The 18,560-nt window shown below is 37.0% G+C and overlaps 1 protein-coding gene across 1 annotated transcript in view; it reads left to right on the top strand.

The window, feature by feature from the left end:
• ADCY7 (adenylate cyclase 7) overlaps window positions 1-15,616 on the top strand; it is a gene marked incomplete at its 5' end in the record, with an annotated part of 31,789 nt that extends 16,173 nt beyond the window's left edge. The window contains 16 exons of the mRNA XM_082005909.1: window positions 831-874; window positions 1,714-1,794; window positions 2,785-2,857; window positions 3,662-3,759; window positions 4,467-4,551; window positions 6,130-6,267; window positions 7,474-7,536; window positions 8,134-8,172; window positions 9,557-9,720; window positions 10,941-11,022; window positions 11,588-11,743; window positions 12,375-12,521; window positions 12,959-13,066; window positions 13,859-13,973; window positions 14,552-14,676; window positions 14,794-15,616. Coding sequence (XP_081862035.1) covers window positions 831-874; window positions 1,714-1,794; window positions 2,785-2,857; window positions 3,662-3,759; window positions 4,467-4,551; window positions 6,130-6,267; window positions 7,474-7,536; window positions 8,134-8,172; window positions 9,557-9,720; window positions 10,941-11,022; window positions 11,588-11,743; window positions 12,375-12,521; window positions 12,959-13,066; window positions 13,859-13,973; window positions 14,552-14,676; window positions 14,794-14,940 — 1,665 coding nt within the window. The 3' untranslated portion in view covers window positions 14,941-15,616. The remainder of the gene's footprint in view (window positions 1-830; window positions 875-1,713; window positions 1,795-2,784; window positions 2,858-3,661; window positions 3,760-4,466; window positions 4,552-6,129; window positions 6,268-7,473; window positions 7,537-8,133; window positions 8,173-9,556; window positions 9,721-10,940; window positions 11,023-11,587; window positions 11,744-12,374; window positions 12,522-12,958; window positions 13,067-13,858; window positions 13,974-14,551; window positions 14,677-14,793) is intronic.
• Between the last annotated feature and the right edge of the window lie 2,944 nt (window positions 15,617-18,560).

Genomic DNA, 18,560 nt, shown 5'->3' with positions numbered 1-18,560 from the left:
CTGCTATTACTCTTGGTCTTAGATGTGTACACAGAAGCGCGAAGGTATCTGTGCAACAACGGTTTCTGTCAGAACTTAACAAACGCTGCCAGTCGCTAGCATGCTATACTCATAGTAAACCTTCAAAGTAAAACTTCGAAACTATCTTTTTTTATTTCCCCTGACACTTTTCCATTTTGGGTTCCTGCTTTTGCTACCTGCAGTTTTGGAAAAAAGATAATTTATCTCAGCCTTCAGATGCACTGAACATGTACTTAAAATGTGTAGAAAATAAACAATCCCTCCACACGCTTTGTGTGCAACAGGATTTTACCAGTAAAGAATTTTTAAGGTTAAGAATTCTTAAGATTTTTAAGATTTTAAAATTTAAGAAAACTAATTTTTCCTTCGATCTGCCTTTCCTGAAAGCTGAAAGGAGGAGATGTGTATGCTTTTAGGTGTGCTCCTGCAGGTGCAGCAAGGCTGTACTACTCTCTGTAGGCAGATAGCTGTAGTAAATTTTAAATTAAGTATCCGTCCATTCAGGTTTTTGGAAGTGGTTTCCAGTCTACTTGCCTCTGCTGATGTTAGTTGTTTCAGTGTGTGGAGAAAAATAAGAGGGAAGATCTGTTCAATCATTTTCTAATTTTTTTTTGTCAGAAAATGCTCACTCATTAAAACAGAAACATTGCTGGAAAGAATTTATTTTGATAAGCTTTTCTATTTGAGAATGGTTGTTGACTTTTATTTGTGGATAAAAATGTTTTTGCCAGCTTCCTGAATTTTATTTTCAATAGTTGTTTGACACTTATTGAATGTGTAACTTATTCTTAATTCCTTATTTGATTTAGGAAATACCTTTGTGTTCCACTGGGCGCCAGAGAACTTCTGATAGGTTTGTCAAGTACTTTCTTTTTTTAACATACGTGATCCTGTGCTCCTCTTGCAGTTCGATGTACTGTAAGCATGTGATCTTTTGGTTGATTAATCTGTGTGTGGTATTCCTGCATTAGGAAGGTTAAGCTAAATCTTTGGCCTTTAAAAGGCTTCTCAATTCATGTTTGTTATTGTTAGCAGACTCTAAAAGGAACCGCCCCGTCCCCCCTTCATCTTACTGGCCCCTCAGTCATTCAGGTTGCATTTTGCTATATGGGCTGTAGCAGGATGGAGGGGAGTAGGGAGGTAAGGACCAAAGGAGCAGTGGAAAACAAATCAAAACACTTCATATATTGTATACGTGTATCTATTGTAACCGCTTGTGGTACCTCAGCTTTTAGTTTCCTTACTGCTAGATGCTAGATTTGTTTGTAAGTACTATAGTACAACATAAATACAGTTTAACATAATATTATAATTAAATATATATATTTAAATAAATATAAATATATTTTACAAGTCTTTGGTTAGTAATATTACTGTATGCCCTTGTAGTGTATTAAAAAATTGGCACCATATGCAGAAATGTTTACAGTGGTACCTGTACCACTGAGTTAACTAAGTAGATGATTTTCACTTGTGAAACGTTCTTTTAGTTTATCAAAATATTGTCTTGAAAAATGCATGATTTGAGTAACTAGAAAAATGCTGAGTAAAGTGCTTATGGATGTATATGTTTATCAGTTTGGAGCATTCCCGTTTAACTTTTCCCTGATAGTTTACCTGAAAGTATGGTCCTCTGTAGCCATTAGTTGTTTCTGAATAGCATTTGTGACATGGACTTCATTTTGTTCTCAGAAATTCATCTCAGAAGGGAAGGATAGAGGAAGATATCTATGATGAAATGATGTCAACCATTGAGGGCCTCAGTTCAACGAAGTATGCAGGTTTTTTTTTTCCCCTTCATCTTTTCTTTGAGAATAATCTGCATTCTCAATTTTCTTGATATAAAATTTGCTTCTCAAAAATGAAAAGTTATCAGGATTTTTGTCTTGCCTTTTTTGGGTCTTTGGTTTTTTACTTACTTTAGTTCCTTTTAATTTGAATATAATGAGAGTATTACTGCATTATTATAGCAATAAGCCAATGGTTAGTCTGGCTGTTCAATGTGGTATAGTACTATGACAGACAAAATTATTGCTATGTTTTTTACGACTGTCCGAAGTAACGAGCCAAACTGCAGTGTAGGATGGTATAGGAAGCTAATGTTTGTGTTCTGTTTATTAAAATAAGAAGTGTCAGGAGATGGGGTGCAGTCCTGAACAAAGCCTATGTAAAAAGTCAAATCACAGTTTTGGGGGTAATAATAAAATTGCTTTAGTGTCTGGTTCACCTAAGGTAAATGGTCTGTCAGTAGCAGGTGGTGCATTTGGCACTACAGTTGCATTTAAAAGCTGTCAAACACAGGCAATGTTGTTGGTTGTGTCGTGTTTTGTTTTGTTTTTAAAGACATTTAAAACACAGTATTTAAACTTCTGTCAAATGTAAAACAGTGAATTCGAGAAGAAAAACTCTTTCTTTCATCTAAATTATAGCAAGGCTGTTATCATTGTACCGCAGCTATTCCTAATGTGGGCCTGACATTATTTAGGGGAAGTTTTTGGAGGCTGTGAGCCATCCCTAACATCTGCTACTATACTTTCCTATTTGTAAACCTTCGGGAAGGAATCTGTCTGTCGGCTACATAAAAATGTAACCGCTCATATGTTTCTGCTATGAAGCATGAAGACCCTTGCATAACTGTCAGATGTGTGTAAAAACAGTGGCACTCTCACCCTGTATATTGTGGAGTCTCAACTCCAGCGATGCTTTTGCATATTCTCCTTGGCCGGTTGCATACATTTTGTAACGTGTGTCTCCTGAATGCAGTCCCTGGTGTGGCAAGTCGGATGACTTCTGTGGATTTTCACTGATTTTTGCAGAACCTGGTCTTGAAAAAGAGGTTGGTAAGAGCAAAATAATCCTTTTTGGTCTTTGATTTGCACTTCAGAGCAGCATAAGGATATATTTGAAACTGTCTGTTTTCATTCTGAAACTGCATTCTGGAGATGACTGCACATCCAAAGAGGTTTTTTTTAGTAACTAATGGAAAGCAGATCTCATTATTTGAGTTGGTCATTCTTCCTTGATAATGTTAATTCTGTCGATTAAAGGAGATTGTCTCTAATCTTTGGTTAAATTCTTGCCATAGGGGAGTTAGTAGGAGTTTAGCAACTTTACTGTATGAAGAATTTCTCTCAAAAGTAATGAGATTTTTTAAAAAAAGTATTTCTGCATCCATAATGAAAACGCTTTGCTCTCTGTGGCTGTTTCATTGCAAGTATAATACTGTTATTTGTTAGGTAGAGTTTATTTTTCTGTTTGAATAACTGTTGTTTAGTTACTGTGCTGTGGTGTACTGTATGTAGTTATTGGCGTCTGTGTGTGTGTATATATATATGGACTTCAGGTTTACTTCTGTGTATATCCTTTTTTATAAGGATTTTGACTACGTGCATCTGTGAAGCGCTTATTTAACACACTTGTGGATTTCCTTCTAGGTTTGAAATTATGCTTTGGACTAGGCTGTTTTTCTTGACCGATGTTCAAGTGAATTTTATTTGGTTTTCTTTTTGTTCACTTTTAGTTCTATGTATATTTTTAATAGTACAGCATAAATTTGCATATATATGTCATCACAAAAATGTAATAGAATTTTAAAACACCATGGAATTATCCTTAAGATTTATTATAATCTGTGTTTCAGTATCGCACCATTCCTATTCTAAAACTGAAGAGTTACTTCGCGTGTGCCAGTTTTGTGTTCCTCTGTATATTTCTGATACAGGTGTTTATAATGCCAAAGTAAGTGTCAGTATTTTAATATTTTATAATTCGAATTAACAAATAGCTAAAGTGAAACTCATGTGCATGAAACTTTCTAAAGTCTTTTGGAGTTCCTGAGGGTTTACATTTAAGAAACATACACCACTTAGGACTAATTTACCCCTTAATAAAGGAGTGCATTCATGTTATTGGCATAAAAGCCTAGATAGCAGTATGAAAGTAAAATAGAAATATTTCTTTAATATTGTGTTTGCTTAGTACACACAGGGAGATGATCACTTAAGTGAGAAATACTATTTTAGAAGAATAGTTCGCTGTAAGCACATTGAGTGAGCAACAGAAAAACAGGATTAGCTGTTAAAATGTGCTCAGTGATCCTTTTCTCAGTAGATATACAAGGAGGGAACTTTGAGCTTCTTGTCATACCTCCGAGAAAGCAGATGTGTGATAATTCTAAATTTATGGCATATTTGTTTTTCATGGCTGTTGCAGTGCAATTTCCATGTGATTTATGCATGGGGCAGTGGTTCAGGCTGTTAGTGAGGAGTAGAATATCTTAAAGTAGTATTTGTGCAACCTCTGCAATGTTATGGTCATCCAGTGCTTTTAGAAGAAAAATTCTATTTAAATTTAGAGAAACACTGTAAGCAAATATTAGTCTGAATTGAAGTTTGAAAATATTTGCATTTAACACTAGTTTGTTTAATGCTTTCTCTTCTGTTTAGAACTGCAAAACTAGGAATTTCCTTTGGCATTGTTGCAGTCATCATTGTACTTATTTTGTTTGTATGCTTTGCTGAGAAATGTATGGTAAGTTTATTTTAAAAAACAAAAAGTTTCCTGTTTTCAAAAGTGGATGGATGTAATTTGGCAACTTGGTCTGTCTTTTAAGATGATGAATTGAGCTATTAATTTCAATAGGAGTTCCAGGAGCCTTGAACCTCAGGTTACCAGAAGATTTAATTGCCTGAAACAGATTTTTCATGTCTGAAAATTCTCACTGTAATTCAGAATTATTTGAGGGTCAGAATAGATGGGTAGGAGCAAGGAGGAAGATATTAACACTTGCTGAGTGGCGTTGTTTTTTTTTAAATTTACTTTTATTTTTCTGTTTGTCCTTAATAGTAATTTTGGTTGTAAATCCTGATGTTTTCTATACTAGAAACAAAATAAAAATAAGTTTGAATTCAAGATTAGTTTTCATAATAATTTATAAAGCCCCATGAAAATTACAAACATATGAATAATTTATTGGCAACAATTTCATAGCTGTTAGAATTCCAAATTCACCATTACATCAGTTAGGACACTTTGCATTTGTAATTCCTTTTTCTTTGCATTATTAAATGTATGCAATTACTGTTTAAAAATATATAGTGACATAGAGACAGCCCGTAGTGACACAGCGTTCAACAATACAAAAAAAAAAAAAAAATCCATCTTCAGCCCAAGAACTATCTGGAGGCAGGAGTGGGAGAGGGAAGGGATTTTAGAGAGTTCCTTATGCTTGTCAAATCTGCGTCCTGCTCGGCCAAGGGTGAGAGGGAGTTCTGAAGTTCTCTTAGGAATATGCCACCATCAGCCTATTGCAGAGTGGTGATGGTGGTCTCCCAGGAACACTGCCACAGAAAGAAACGGTCTCTTACAGAGCCAGGCTCAAGTTGTGCAAAAGAGAAAGGAAAAAAATAATTGCACTCTGTACATTGGAGAAAGTTTTGTGATTAATTTAAGAGTACAGTTAGATAGCCTGTACGGTGTATCTGAGTGGATGGATTTTATAGCGCGTGTGGTTTCTACATATCTAAAAACATACGGAGAAAAGAAGAAGAAAATTCCAAGATTGCAATTGCATCAGACTCGGGTTTTATGCTGGGGGTGTTTTGGTATAGCATCCTTGAATAATGCTTGCAATCGTTAACAGTATGTGCTTTACTAGGTGTTTTTCTCTATAGCAACAAATGGAGGATATTAAGATGGCAAGAAAGGGGACTATCTATGACTGGTTTCAATTTAGTAATCTGAAAATGTAGTTCCAAATATAACAGTACAGCTCCAGAACTAAAAAATACAGCATAGGTTGTCACTGTATTTTTAGTAAAATTTCTCTAGAATTTTCAATCAGATCATAATTTTGTATTTTTAAAGCAGAAATTCAGAAAATTTTAGCACCCAGCTTCTTTGAAACAAGGAAGCATTATCTCCATTTTCAGCTGTGGAAAGTCATTAGGCATTTAACCTGAATGACTAGATTCAGCGTTCTAAATTAGGATTCCAGGGAGGAGTCTTGACATTCTCCTGTGGAGAAAAAGTATTTTATATTTAGAAATATTTCTTCCCACATATCAAAGTGTTATCCATGTTACTGAAACAAACTAATTTTGTTTACAGAAGTGCTGCTCGGAACAGTGGCCTTTCCTGCGCCATCTTTGTGCTATCTCAGAAAAGGTGGAAACAGTGCCTTTACTTAGGCTTCCTTTAGCAGTCATCACTATAGGTGCCTTACTGATTATAGCCATTTTTAATTTGGTAAGTAATCACATTGTCTTTATTCTGTGAACTTACTGTAATATCCACAGTTTAAGTAACTTTCTGTATTCTTTTCATCAAGCATCTTGCTTTTTGCGCTTTTCCTGATGCCTGATTTGCAACATGAGTTGATTTACACAAGGATAATGCATGACGCCATGTAAAAAAATTAAAAGTAAAAATTTCCAGTTTGTAGAACTAAAAGTTCATGTGATAGACCTGAGTTCTACTTTACATCACCTTTTCTTGCTTCCAGGATGGCATTTATAATAACTATTGATTATAACTATCATCACTAAGATTGTCTTCCATCTTTTTTAACGTGGGTGTAAATGTTTGTCTGCAGTGGGTAGAAATTTTAAGCAGTTTACTGTGCTATTTGCACTAGCTAGTGATAATGCAGATGGGTGAGGGAAGACTCTAGCTTGACTCTTTTTAAAGACGTTATGGGTAGCTACTGCTAGACTAATACGCAAATGGATTCCATCTTTTAGTTTGAGTGTTGTATTGCACCTGGGGTACATACATTTGGAAAACAACCCTTTTGGAGTAACCTCGTAGTCAAGACCACACTATTGTGTGGTTTTTTTGAACAAGCTTTATGTGATGTATGTTGTTAACAGTTAAACCTATCTGGCAGCTAGCTACTGAAAGTGATGTCCTTCTGATCCCACGTGCTCAGTCTGCCATTCTTCTGATTCCATGGGCAGTTTATTCTGAAAGCTATACTGCAGAAAATGCTTAATTTTCTTTTGTGGGGTTGTTTTTCTGATGGCTTAGGTCCTTGAATTGACTCACAGCGGTGTCATGTGAACACCACCAGACAGCCTAAAAGAAAACAGGAACAGCAGCTGCGAAACTGGGGGGTGAGACAGAACCACATGTTTGTGCCAGTTAGCTGTTAGATTAGCATAGCCATAATGTGAAATGTTACCCTAAATTAAAAAATAACTAAGTAAATACTTGGCAGTTTTAACCTTCCTGCACCTTGTGTGTGCAAATATGTTTAATAAAACTACATGGGATATCATTATATTTCAGCATTTATGTCGCAGTAGCACTGAAAGGGCAACGAGATCAGGACGCATTGTGTAATACATGGAGAAAAAACTTAAAATTAGTGACTACCTGCTAATATAATAAATAATAAATAAGTGTTAATAAGTAAGTTTGTATGGTGGTTTTGGTTTTTTTTCCCCTAATAAGACTACTGAAAAGAACAAACCTGCAAACTTTACTGGATCAAATTACCTGTGTGATACCACCTATGTGAGTAGAGTACCATCTTAATTTCTAAGTTTAAAATTAAGCGAGTCTTGAATGGTGTGTGTAATATAGATGGATGGCAGCATTTTGATATCTTTTCATCTTTTTATAAAGATAACATTTTTAAATTGTGGAACACAAGGTTTTACTCCTACCACAAGGCATTTTTAGGGGTATTTTCTATCATTAGCTATGGCTTTACTGTGCATCTTTTAGGGATATTTGTGGATAAAGCTGAAGTCTTGGCTTGCTTTGGTTACTTGGCACCTTTTAAAAGGTGTTCTCTAGCATTTCTGTAAGCATAGATTCAGCAGTTACTAATGACACAAAAGAATTATTTCTGGGGGTTTCATTTTTTGTGTCTTTAATTCAGAAGTAGCATCTATTTTGAGATCATCCAAATGTTTGGGATGCTTCTGTCACCTCGCCACCCCTTTAGATGATGGACATGTTTTTGAACAATGTGCAGCAGGTTGTGTGAGGACCCTTTCATTTAAGTCCTTACGACAAATGATAAGTTACACATATATATATATATATATAAAAAATGCACATTGTACTCATCTGGTAATTTTCTGTTCTTGTGTGTCTGTACATCAGCCTTTTGGAAACACAACTCAATCCTGCGTTGAGGAAAATGTAAGTATAAAACCCAGATCTTTGAGCTTATATGTATTACTGACAACTGGCAGGTTCTGTGGCTGTATGAAACCCAGCTTTTTTGGGTATCAGACAGCAGAAGAGTTCTTCATGAAACCAAGGTGTTTCAGCTGCCATTGCTGTGCTGAAGAAAGTACGGCTTTGCAATTTTTTGAAAGTTCAGGCTTAAAAGTAGATCTCAAACTTCGAGGGAAAAGCAGTAGAACAGGATGATGGTTATGTTTGAGTCTGAGAGATGAGAGCTGTACTTGCAAGTGTCCCAGTAAAGTATCTTGACAGAGGGAAAGGGCTTAAATGGCCAACAGACCTGTGTCGGCGTTCTCTGTGTAGTGGTTTCTTTTTCAGAGGTTTGGCTTCAGGGTGGTAACTGTGAGTGTTCATTACCTTTTGGAGGTTAGACTGAATGCCTTTAGCATGACAGAGTTGGTATAATACATTACTATGGGGGCTTTGATCCTGAGTTGCCCCATAAATTGTTCCGGTATCAATCACTTCAGCAGAAACGTTAACTCTTTAGCTAAGAATCTTCCAGATCTGTGGTAGGTCTGTGCTATTATGAGTGAAAAACTGTGCTTTGGACATAAAGAGAAATAAACTCTTGAGGAGCAGAAGCTGAGGTAATTTTGGAGTTGTTTGTAGAGTGAAGTATGCTAGCTTAGCATCTTACACCTATGCCTGTGGCTGAGGGAGCAATCCTGTCTGCGCAACGCACTTTGTACCACCTGACAGTTTTAATGATCCCAGCTGCATGCTGTCCTTGGACACCACGCCTGAGCTGTGATTCCTCTGGGAGACTTTTGAGTAATTCCTTTGGTTAGTGGCCCTAGCTTGATAATGATTATTAGCATCAAAGTTCTTACGAAGGATCTCTGTCTAAGGTTGGAGAACAGGTCATGGTCTTCACATGTTACAGATGGGGGAGATGGGAATGTGGCATCTGCTTAAGGTTACAAAGGCAGAGCACTGTCAAAAGTAGGACTAGAATGCTGGAGTTCCTGGTTCAGAGCCTGTTCACTGGACTATGAACCTACTTTAGGTTAGTCTTGAACTTTGAATAAATAATTGCTTAAATTAATAGACTTCAGAAGATAAATTCTCAACACTCTTCAGTTTTTATCTGACACTGCTTATGTTGGTGTGATGCTTTTTGTTTGTCTTTTAACAAAAAAGTACAGTTAAAAAAAGTTAAGTTCAGCCTTTTAGTGCAATCAAAAATAAAGCTTTAAGTGTATTTAGCAAGTGATTGTAATTTCTTCTATGTAAATTACAATGATTCTGAACGTAGAGCATTTGCTATGGTTTGAGAGTCTCTTAGGCATGAAGCCTGAATAATGCAACTGCTCTTTAAATTCTTCTTTTACAGTATTATGCTTACTGCTGCATATTGGGGTTCATTGCTTGCTCGGTATTTCTTCAAATGAGCTTCGAACTCAAAGTTCTCCTCCTGTCCATTGCTGTGACTGTATACCTCATCATTTTTAATACCCTTCAGCACAGAAACTTGAGCTTCTATGGCAACAGTACCAGGTGCAGTGGTAAAGTTTCTTATAATTGACAGTAATATTTCATTAAAGGAGCTGTTAGGTTTTTGGTACACTTGCTGGAATATTGAAATATCAAAATCATGTAAGTCAGACATGGCAAACCTTCCTGTAAAGTTAATGGGAAATCATATTGGACCAGATCAGGGCACTTTTTTTTTTTTTTTTTTTAAAGAATGTGTGTGTGTTCTGAAAAATTCTGTAATATGGCTTCTGAGATCTCTGGAAGCTTAGCTTACATTAAAGACTAGGGGGTAGAATATTAATCTCACAATAAGGTTAATCTTCAGTTAGACTATGAAGAAAAGCCTTGCTAAAAGTCTGATGCTCAAGCTGTGCTTGCGAGACCTTGCTAGTCAGTAGGGTAGTGAATTCTTCATCTACCTACCTCGCTAACTGCACATATTTTGAAAAATAACAGCAATTTACCTGATCTAATTGAAGAAACTATAAAAATACTTAGGAGAAATCATATGTGGAAGGGTTTTAACTGTTCATTTGTAAGTCTGTTTCTCAGATTCTCAGCATATTCTCATAGCTGAAGATTAGATTTTGCAGAGGCTGTGAGCTGACAGCACAGTTTAAAAAAGCCTAAATGAGCTTTTAATTTAGCCTCTTAATCGCAGGCTATTCATATAATGAGAATTTAGTTTGATGCATTTGTGAAAATTAATAGGTGTGGTAAGACAGAGTGATCCTACCATGAAATATGAGTGGCATCTCAGATTTACATGGAACTGTACACAGGTGAGATTTAATGGCTGTCTTTGTTTCAGCAATTCAGGTTTTTATTTGTTATCATCTTTTCTTCCACAAATATGAAAGTTTCTTTTGCTACTTCAAAGTTATGTTGGCTGTGTTTTTGTGGGGCAGTGTGGGGAGGAAAGCTGCAACTCAGTGCAGTGGAAATTAAGATGGCTCCATTAAGATAAAGCCATGTTTACTTGAACATCTCACTACAATAGCTACTTAACAAGGTTTCAGCACCCATTTTGTCATTACGTGGAATGCAGTTCATGTACTGAACTGAATGATAATATTTCCTCGTTATTAGGATAGGACCTATAACCAGACAGCCACTGGCATGTCTGAACAAAGACACTCTCTTCTGCTGTGCTCTTCTTCCTCTCTCCCCCCCACCCCCGCCAAATCATGTGGATGCTCTTAAAGGATACAGATGACTTTGTATTACTTTCTTGTTTTCAGGCTTTTCATCAAAGAGCCAAGGATAATGACTAATTTATATCTGGTTCTGTTTTACATAACCCTAATTTTACTTGCAAAACAGGTATGTATTTAAAAAGCAATAGGTTAGTTCTTTTACTTGCAGCAAGTTGATTTAAATAAAATGCAAAAGTACTGTTCATTGAAATTGTGCGCTAAATTGGTATATATTTTTATCTTTAGTATTCTTGTACTCAGTTGTAGATAATGTACTTACTTGTACTTAGTTATAGATAATGCAAAAATTTTTACTGTGAAAGCGTGAAAACATTTTTATATATTTCAATAGTGTTTGCATTACAGAAGCCAGAACTTTCAAGTTCTTCCAGTTTGAATCTATCTGTATTTATATGTCAATATTCATCCTAAGTCAAGGCAGTAATTCAAGATAATCACCATACTGCTAAAATGTCATTTTGGTAAATACACCTGATGGTACCCAAGTGGCATTCATTCATACTAGCTGCTTCATATTTTTCTGACCTTCGTTCTCAAAGCACATTTTTCATAACTAGGCTCAAAAGGTTTTGAAGAAACTTTGTCGCTACTACACTTTTTGAATAAATTGACTAATATTTTTCAGTGAGATATTATATAGATTTAATTTATCACATTTGGTCCCTTTGCAGATTGACTATTACTGTCGGCTGGATTGTTTGTGGAAGAATAAGTTTAAAAAAGAACATGAACAGTTTGAAACAATGGAGAATGTTAACAGGCTTTTGCTGGAAAATGTACTTCCAGCACACGTTGCTGCCTATTTCATTGGTGACAAACGAAATGAGGTATGTTTAATTTCTGCTGTGTGAAGGACAGTAAACTGACTTCTGTGACATAGAACATCATGCTAACAAGCACACAGAAGCCTATAAGGTTCTGTACTCCTTGCCTCTTGCCTGTATCCCAAGACCTTTGTAAACCCAAGAATCTGTTATCCAGATGGGCTCAAAGAGTTTGGCAAATATGTAAAAAGGATTTACTGCTTTCCAAAGACCGTATTTTAACAGAGAAGATAGGCTTTCTTTTCAATGAAGTTAGTTGAGGACCAGATAGTATCTCCTCAGTAACAACCCCAGTGAGTAGTTCATCGATAATGAATTATTTTTCTTTAAGACATCCATCTTATTCTGCCAGCATGTAATCAGAATAAATATTGCTGATTTCACAGCCATGGTGTCATAAGACTGGCACTGTCCAGAAGAGATGAGAATCTTTAAGATACATGGCTATCTCGGCTTTTCCTTAGGCAGATCAACTTTGTTAATGTTTCTGATAAGAGATGCCCACTGTAAAGTACTGTAGTTGACTTCACAGGAAAACTGTCATTTGATTACTGGTTACAAACAATAATCAGTTTTGAGTACCTGTGGTGGAAGGTGACTGCTGACAACGTGTGAATATATTGTTTTCCTGTAGGACTGGTACCATCAATCTTATGACTGCGTCTGTGTCATGTTTGCATCGGTACCAGATTTTAAGGTGTTTTATACTGAATGTGATGTCAATAAAGAAGGCCTAGAATGCTTGCGGCTGTTAAATGAAATCATTGCTGATTTTGATGAGGTAATTAAGTTTCTAGCAAAAATGGAGACTGGATTACATATTTACTGCAAAATAAAACGTTTCACTAGATCTGTGAGCATTCGGGGGGGGGGGGCGGGGAAAGGCTGGTATCCTGAACTGAGTTATTCTGTTGTTATTCTGAGTTCAGCCTCGCAATCTTGAAAGATATATTCCCATCCGATGGGGTTTTTCAATTGCATCATCTAATGCATTAGTAATTTGGTGTGAAAGTCCTGAATTTCAGTACTTTATTTCAGTATTTCAGTGCTTTATTTCTCCTATGAGCAGGTAGAGCAGAACTGTGAAACTAATCCTCAGTACTTCCTTATCTAACCTTCATGTGATTGATAGTATTCCTAGAGGTGTTTAGTGCTTATTGTAGAGACTGAAATATGGTATTAAAGTCTCAGGTTTCTATTTTCCTTCCCTTCAAACAGCTCTTGTTAAAACCTAAATTTAGTGGTGTTGAAAAAATAAAAACCATTGGAAGCACTTACATGGCAGCAGCTGGTCTCAGTGTTACACCAGGCCAAGAGAACAACCAGGTACGTTGTCTCTGAAATCTGCCGTCAGTATTCTGTGTGTACGTAGGTACGTTTCAAAGTAGCAGAATGCAATGTGATATAAAAGAGAAAGTACATCACCATGAGTGACTTTCTGAAATATGGAAAAAGATGATAGAAGCATATTGTCTCCTGCTGAATTCACTACTTATCTCCTAGTTCCACTTTCTTCCCAAGCAGGTATTAAGTCTGTAACCCCAGCAATACTCTTTACATCTTTACTACAGATTCTAGTAGCTTAATATTTCTAGATGCATAACAGAATAGCTCTAATAACAGGGAAGTCAAAGAATGGCTGCCAAGGAAAAGGCCATCTCAGAACTGGACAGTAAGCTTTTGTGATACTTGAGAACTGGCACAAAAAGAGAACCCTCAAATGCCACGTTAGATCTGAATCTGAAACTGTCACCCAGAAGAATTAAAACCGATTTCTGTACGCAGGCTTACTTTTACTGTAGCAGGTTCGTGTATGACATTGGGATGCATGTATGTAAAATTAAATCCGGAATCCTGAAGGACAGACATAAATTCCTTATCAAATTTAATCATATCATTCTTGTCACCTCCTAGCCATTCCAGTTGAATTTATCATGTTTTTTTTAAATCCATTTGGAATGTTTGTTGAACTGTGCAATTCTGCACAGCTTCACGGATGAGTGGACTTATCCTTATAGAAACGTACTTTATTCACTCACAGTACTGGTTTGGAATAGTAGCCTGACACAGCCTTCTATGTTGTAATTTGATCATCAATATGTGATATGAATTGCATAGGATAAGGAAAGACAGCATGCTCACATTGGGATTATGGTGGAATATGGAATTGCCTTGATGAGTAAACTGGATGGCATCAACCGACATTCCTTTAACAATTTCCGCTTACGTATTGGTAAGTTGAGTTTATGAAGAACGTGAACTCTGCAGCTCAATAAAAATTAAAAATGAGGTAGGATGACTTAAATTGCTGAGGGCTGTGGAGCCCTTCTTAACCCTGAACACAGTATTTGGTTTCTTGTAAAATACTGAACGGCTGAAGGTAGTGTTGCCTAGTCTGGCTTTTTAAATGTGCCAAGCTCCTTCACGGGTGGGCTTTTCTAACCTCTGGAGGGAGCAATACGAGGACTGCAGCTGGGTGAGTGTGGAAAAAATTACAGGTGCAGACGAAGAGGGAGGTACCCTGTTATTCACTGGTGACTAAAGACAACAGATTTGTCAAAGGAAGAATTTTGCTTTGGCATGAACTTTGCCCTAGCGCTTTCTTGGACTTCCCATTTTGTAACGAATGAGTCACTTCACATCTCCTGAGCCACCGTGCTAATATTTATGGAACAGTGGTAATACTGCTCCCTAGAAACGTGTTAAGTTTTGGGGTTTTTTTTTCTCCCTGAAGCTTGTGACTTAGGGCTAATAAATGGTATCACATAACTTTCTACTTCAGTAATGACACGTGCTTCTGTTTATACTAAGGGATAAATCATGGCCCTGTGATTGCTGGTGTGATTGGTGCCCGGAAACCTCAGTATGATATTTGGGGCAACACTGTTAATGTTGCTAGCCGAATGGAGAGTACAGGGGAACTTGGGAAAATCCAGGTAAGCATATCAGCCTTGGAACATCCAAGAAATTATTTCAGATTGGTTATGAAATTTTTAAAAACGTGAATAAATCAGAAGAATTTCACGAGAGTTTCTAATTCTTTTCACACAAAGGTCACAGAAGAAACAAGTAAAATATTACAGGAGTTGGGATATTCGTGTGAATGTAGGGGACTGATTAATGTCAAAGGCAAGGGAGAACTGAGGACTTACTTTGTTTGCACTGAGACTGCCAAATTCCAAGGTATGGGACTGAACTAAGGCTACAATGAAGTTAATCGAAATAGACTTAGAACTGCCTCCCTTCTGTGAAGACTTCGAACTTCCCTCCTTATGTGAAGGACTTTATTCTAAAAACATACTATTCCTATGTCTTCTACATCTCAAGATAAAAGAATGTGTTGTTTTTGGTTTTTTTTTTTTTTGGAAGTTCTGAAAAGTTCCTAGAAGACGTGTAACCACAAGTCTGAAGAATACTTTTTCCTGAAATAATTTGAGGATTTTCCTGGCATTGCCGTGAAGCATCTTCAGTTAGTTCCTTTCCTTACCTGCACTGTGGGAGTCTTAACAGCTCCTGTAACGACGTATGTGGATGCACTGTCGAACTCATTACCACCTTAAAACATTCTGCTGCTTCATTCTTTGACACACACCTGCTTACAGTATTGCGTTTGTCACAGACATGTGAGATGATTCTCTGGGCCCTGCATATCCTCCTTTTAATGCTAAGCAGACTTCACAGCAGAAGATGGCTGACTAATGGAAAGAGGAGCACGAGTAAACTCAAATATAACATATGTTAATTGTGCTGACCTCCTTCGGGAAAAAGAAAATTAATTGTGCAGCATCGGATCACTTTATTATCTTTGCCTCCTCCATAGTAGTACCCTGTATTATGCAAATGTTTTCATGACCAACAGCAGTTCAGAACTTTCATCTAATTCAGAGTGTTTACATTGTATTACATGTATTTAGGACCTGCATGCACATTTTATAGTCACAAAAGAGACTGTCTTTAAGATTCTGGCTTTAAACTTCAAAAAATATACCCGATCTTGAGGAGCACTGAGCATCCCCAGTTTATCCTGCGTGCTTGCTTAGGCAGGCTTTCATAACCCCTGGCAGGAATTCTGCATGCCGACTGCATTCTTGAGGGCACTTACGGAAGAAAAATAATCTGTTTTGCATTGTTTGGGAATTGAAGAACAGAACTAGTGAGATAGTGTTAGAAACAATAGCAGATACTGTAGAAACAGAACCGTATCTGAGGTGGGGTTGGTTTTGGTTCTTTTCTGTTGTTTCTTCAGTTTGACTAGCTGCTGGCTGGTTTGTATACCTTTTAAAGGCAGTGCAGTTTATGAAACAAACTGGTTTTGAAGGTTACAAAAGGATGTATGGGAAAACATATTCATAATGGAAATGTTTCAGCAGAGCCTCAATACCAAAAGTATGTTGTAGAGCATTAGTAAGATCACGGAAATTGACTTGCTGTAAGTTGGTTTAGTTTGTAGTTTTTAAGCTGTTAATGGCTTTTGCTTATTTCTAAATTAGCATTTTTCTACTTATTGTAGTCACTTAACCTGTTTTCTGTTGGTGGAGATGATGGTATTCTGTAAGGCTAAGATCTTGTGCCCAATTATGTGTATTAACTAAGGCTGGATTTCCCCCCCTCCCCGATAGCCCACATGTAGTACGACTGAAGAGCGCAGCGCTTAACGAGTCCAACATCTGTTTTGTTGAGCCTTACTCTTCTACAAAGCAGCATTTACTAATATTTCTGGGTTTAATACTAAACCGTACTGGAACAGTGTTTACCAAGCGGTCCTGTGCATCACTGCTGCTTTCTAATTACTGTGTAATTTCTTTAGAAGATGAAGTGACTATGTTTCAAGACAGGAACAAATCTTAACTCTTGTCCAACTGTGGATTACAAGTTGTGCTGACAGCCTTTGTCAATTTGGTAGGTCAAAACTGTGTTTGTGTAAGTCTCCAACAGAAAACAGCACGTTAGAAAACCTTGGTTTCAGGTGGACTGCTGAAGAAGGAAGTTCCATACTTGGTGTCTCGTCAGTATAAGGTCAGTGTTGTAGTTAAATAAGCCCCTAGCTTCTGCTACTCTTATGTTGTGTATTTGTAGTCACAGATGGTCAGCAAATGTTTGTTTTGAGGTAGTTATTGTTTTATAAGGACCATGCATGTGTCAGAGGCTCCTTCAGCAGTCTTTGATGTCACATATTAGGTAAGGTGACCATTTGCCTCATGAATGTATTTTGAGAAGTGTGTTATGCCTATAGCTAGAGCTGGCTCTGAAGTGTTTATGTTCACAGAACTAGTAGAATGTAGATGTAAGTTATCGATGAAAGAAAATTCGCTGTTCGTAACAGCATTTTGAAATGCTTTTGTTTACATTATATTGCCTGTCAGGCTGGTAACTTGCTTGGGTGTAAGTTCAACTTCACCTCATTTATGGAAGTGGTATGAAGAGCTGTGGCTCTCAAACTGGAAGACGTAGGGTTTTGTTGCAGTTTCAGAAGGACATTTATGCACTTGTGCCGCAATGAAAAAGGGGGTGTATCTGAGGATGACTTTCTCATTAGCACTGGAACTGTATGATATGAGAGCGATACTCAACCACAGAAAAAGTCCAACTTTAGAAGCAACTGTGTTCAAGTAACTGTTCTCAGTCCCTTTGAGAGCGAACTGTGAAATGTAAGATTGAAGAAGTAACCTTCTTAGAAAAATCTTCCTTACAGCATTATTGTTTTCTTGAACTGAAAAAATGGCACTGTATCTAGTCTGAAGAGCTAATAATGTCTTGAATTAGCAATCTATTTTAAAGAACAAACTTTTCTTTTTACCATTAAATAAAAAACTTCCTGAAACTTGTTTGGTTTTGCAATTATTTTGCTGAAGATTCCCATGAAAAGGAGGCAGACTTCCTATTTTGTAAGTAAGTGGAAAATACGTAGAGTGCCATACTTGTGTTCACCAGCTTAAAGAATAACTTCAATGCTCAGTTTTCTGTCACCTCTGTCCTTCTGCTGCCCTGTATGAACGGTAAGTGATGGGACACATGGTACTGTAGAGTGAGCCAGTACCCATTTGCCTGGCAGGGCCGTTGTGTATCTTGTCTTCTGTAGCATGAAAATCACTTTAATATTAATGGAAAAATTCATTCCCTGGAGTAGTATTTCAGCTGCAATTACCTACAGCTGTGGAAAAAAAGTCTAGCAATGGTTTTATTAAGAACTATTCTGGGACAACTGAAACTACTGAAGAAAAACCCAGGTTGACAGTTCTGGAATGAATTTTAAGAATTGTTAAACTTTAACAACAATTAAATAAACACTTCTGCAGCCATTTTTAGAGAGGAGTAAGGTAAACTCCTTTCCTAAGCTACGTCTTAGTTCAGTTCCATGCCCCTGCGTGCGTGAGCAGTTGCTACTGGGATGGAGCTGGAGCCCAAAGTTATACTGGGACCATGGGGTAAAAAGCAGCCCCATCTGACAATGCTTACTGCTGCCTATGGTAGAGGAGATTCGCCCACATTCAAAGTCTCACAAAGATGATCTTTTGTTAATTAATCAGGCTATGTCAGTTTTATTTAAAAAGTTTATTTCTCATGATCATAGGAACTGCACTAACAATTTTTGCCCCAACCAGCTTCAGAGACAGCGTCTATACCTTGCTTTTAGAAACTTCTGGTTGAATCCCTGCACCATACTATTTTCACTTATGCTTTGACTTTTCCAGACACTTAATTTAGGAACACTTAAATGCTGCAGAGGAGCTTTAAAATAATGCGGAATGCAAAAAGAATGATTTAGTGCATTTATGTAGCCAAGTAACTCTAAAACAAACCATTCAATTTCAAACATCAT

This window comes from Phaethon aethereus (genome assembly GCF_964289735.1).
Source record: "Phaethon aethereus genome assembly, chromosome: 13".
Classification (NCBI taxonomy): Eukaryota; Metazoa; Chordata; class Aves; order Phaethontiformes; family Phaethontidae; genus Phaethon; species Phaethon aethereus.
Note: the sequence above shows the minus strand (reverse complement) of the source record. Positions and strands in the feature narration are given on the sequence as shown.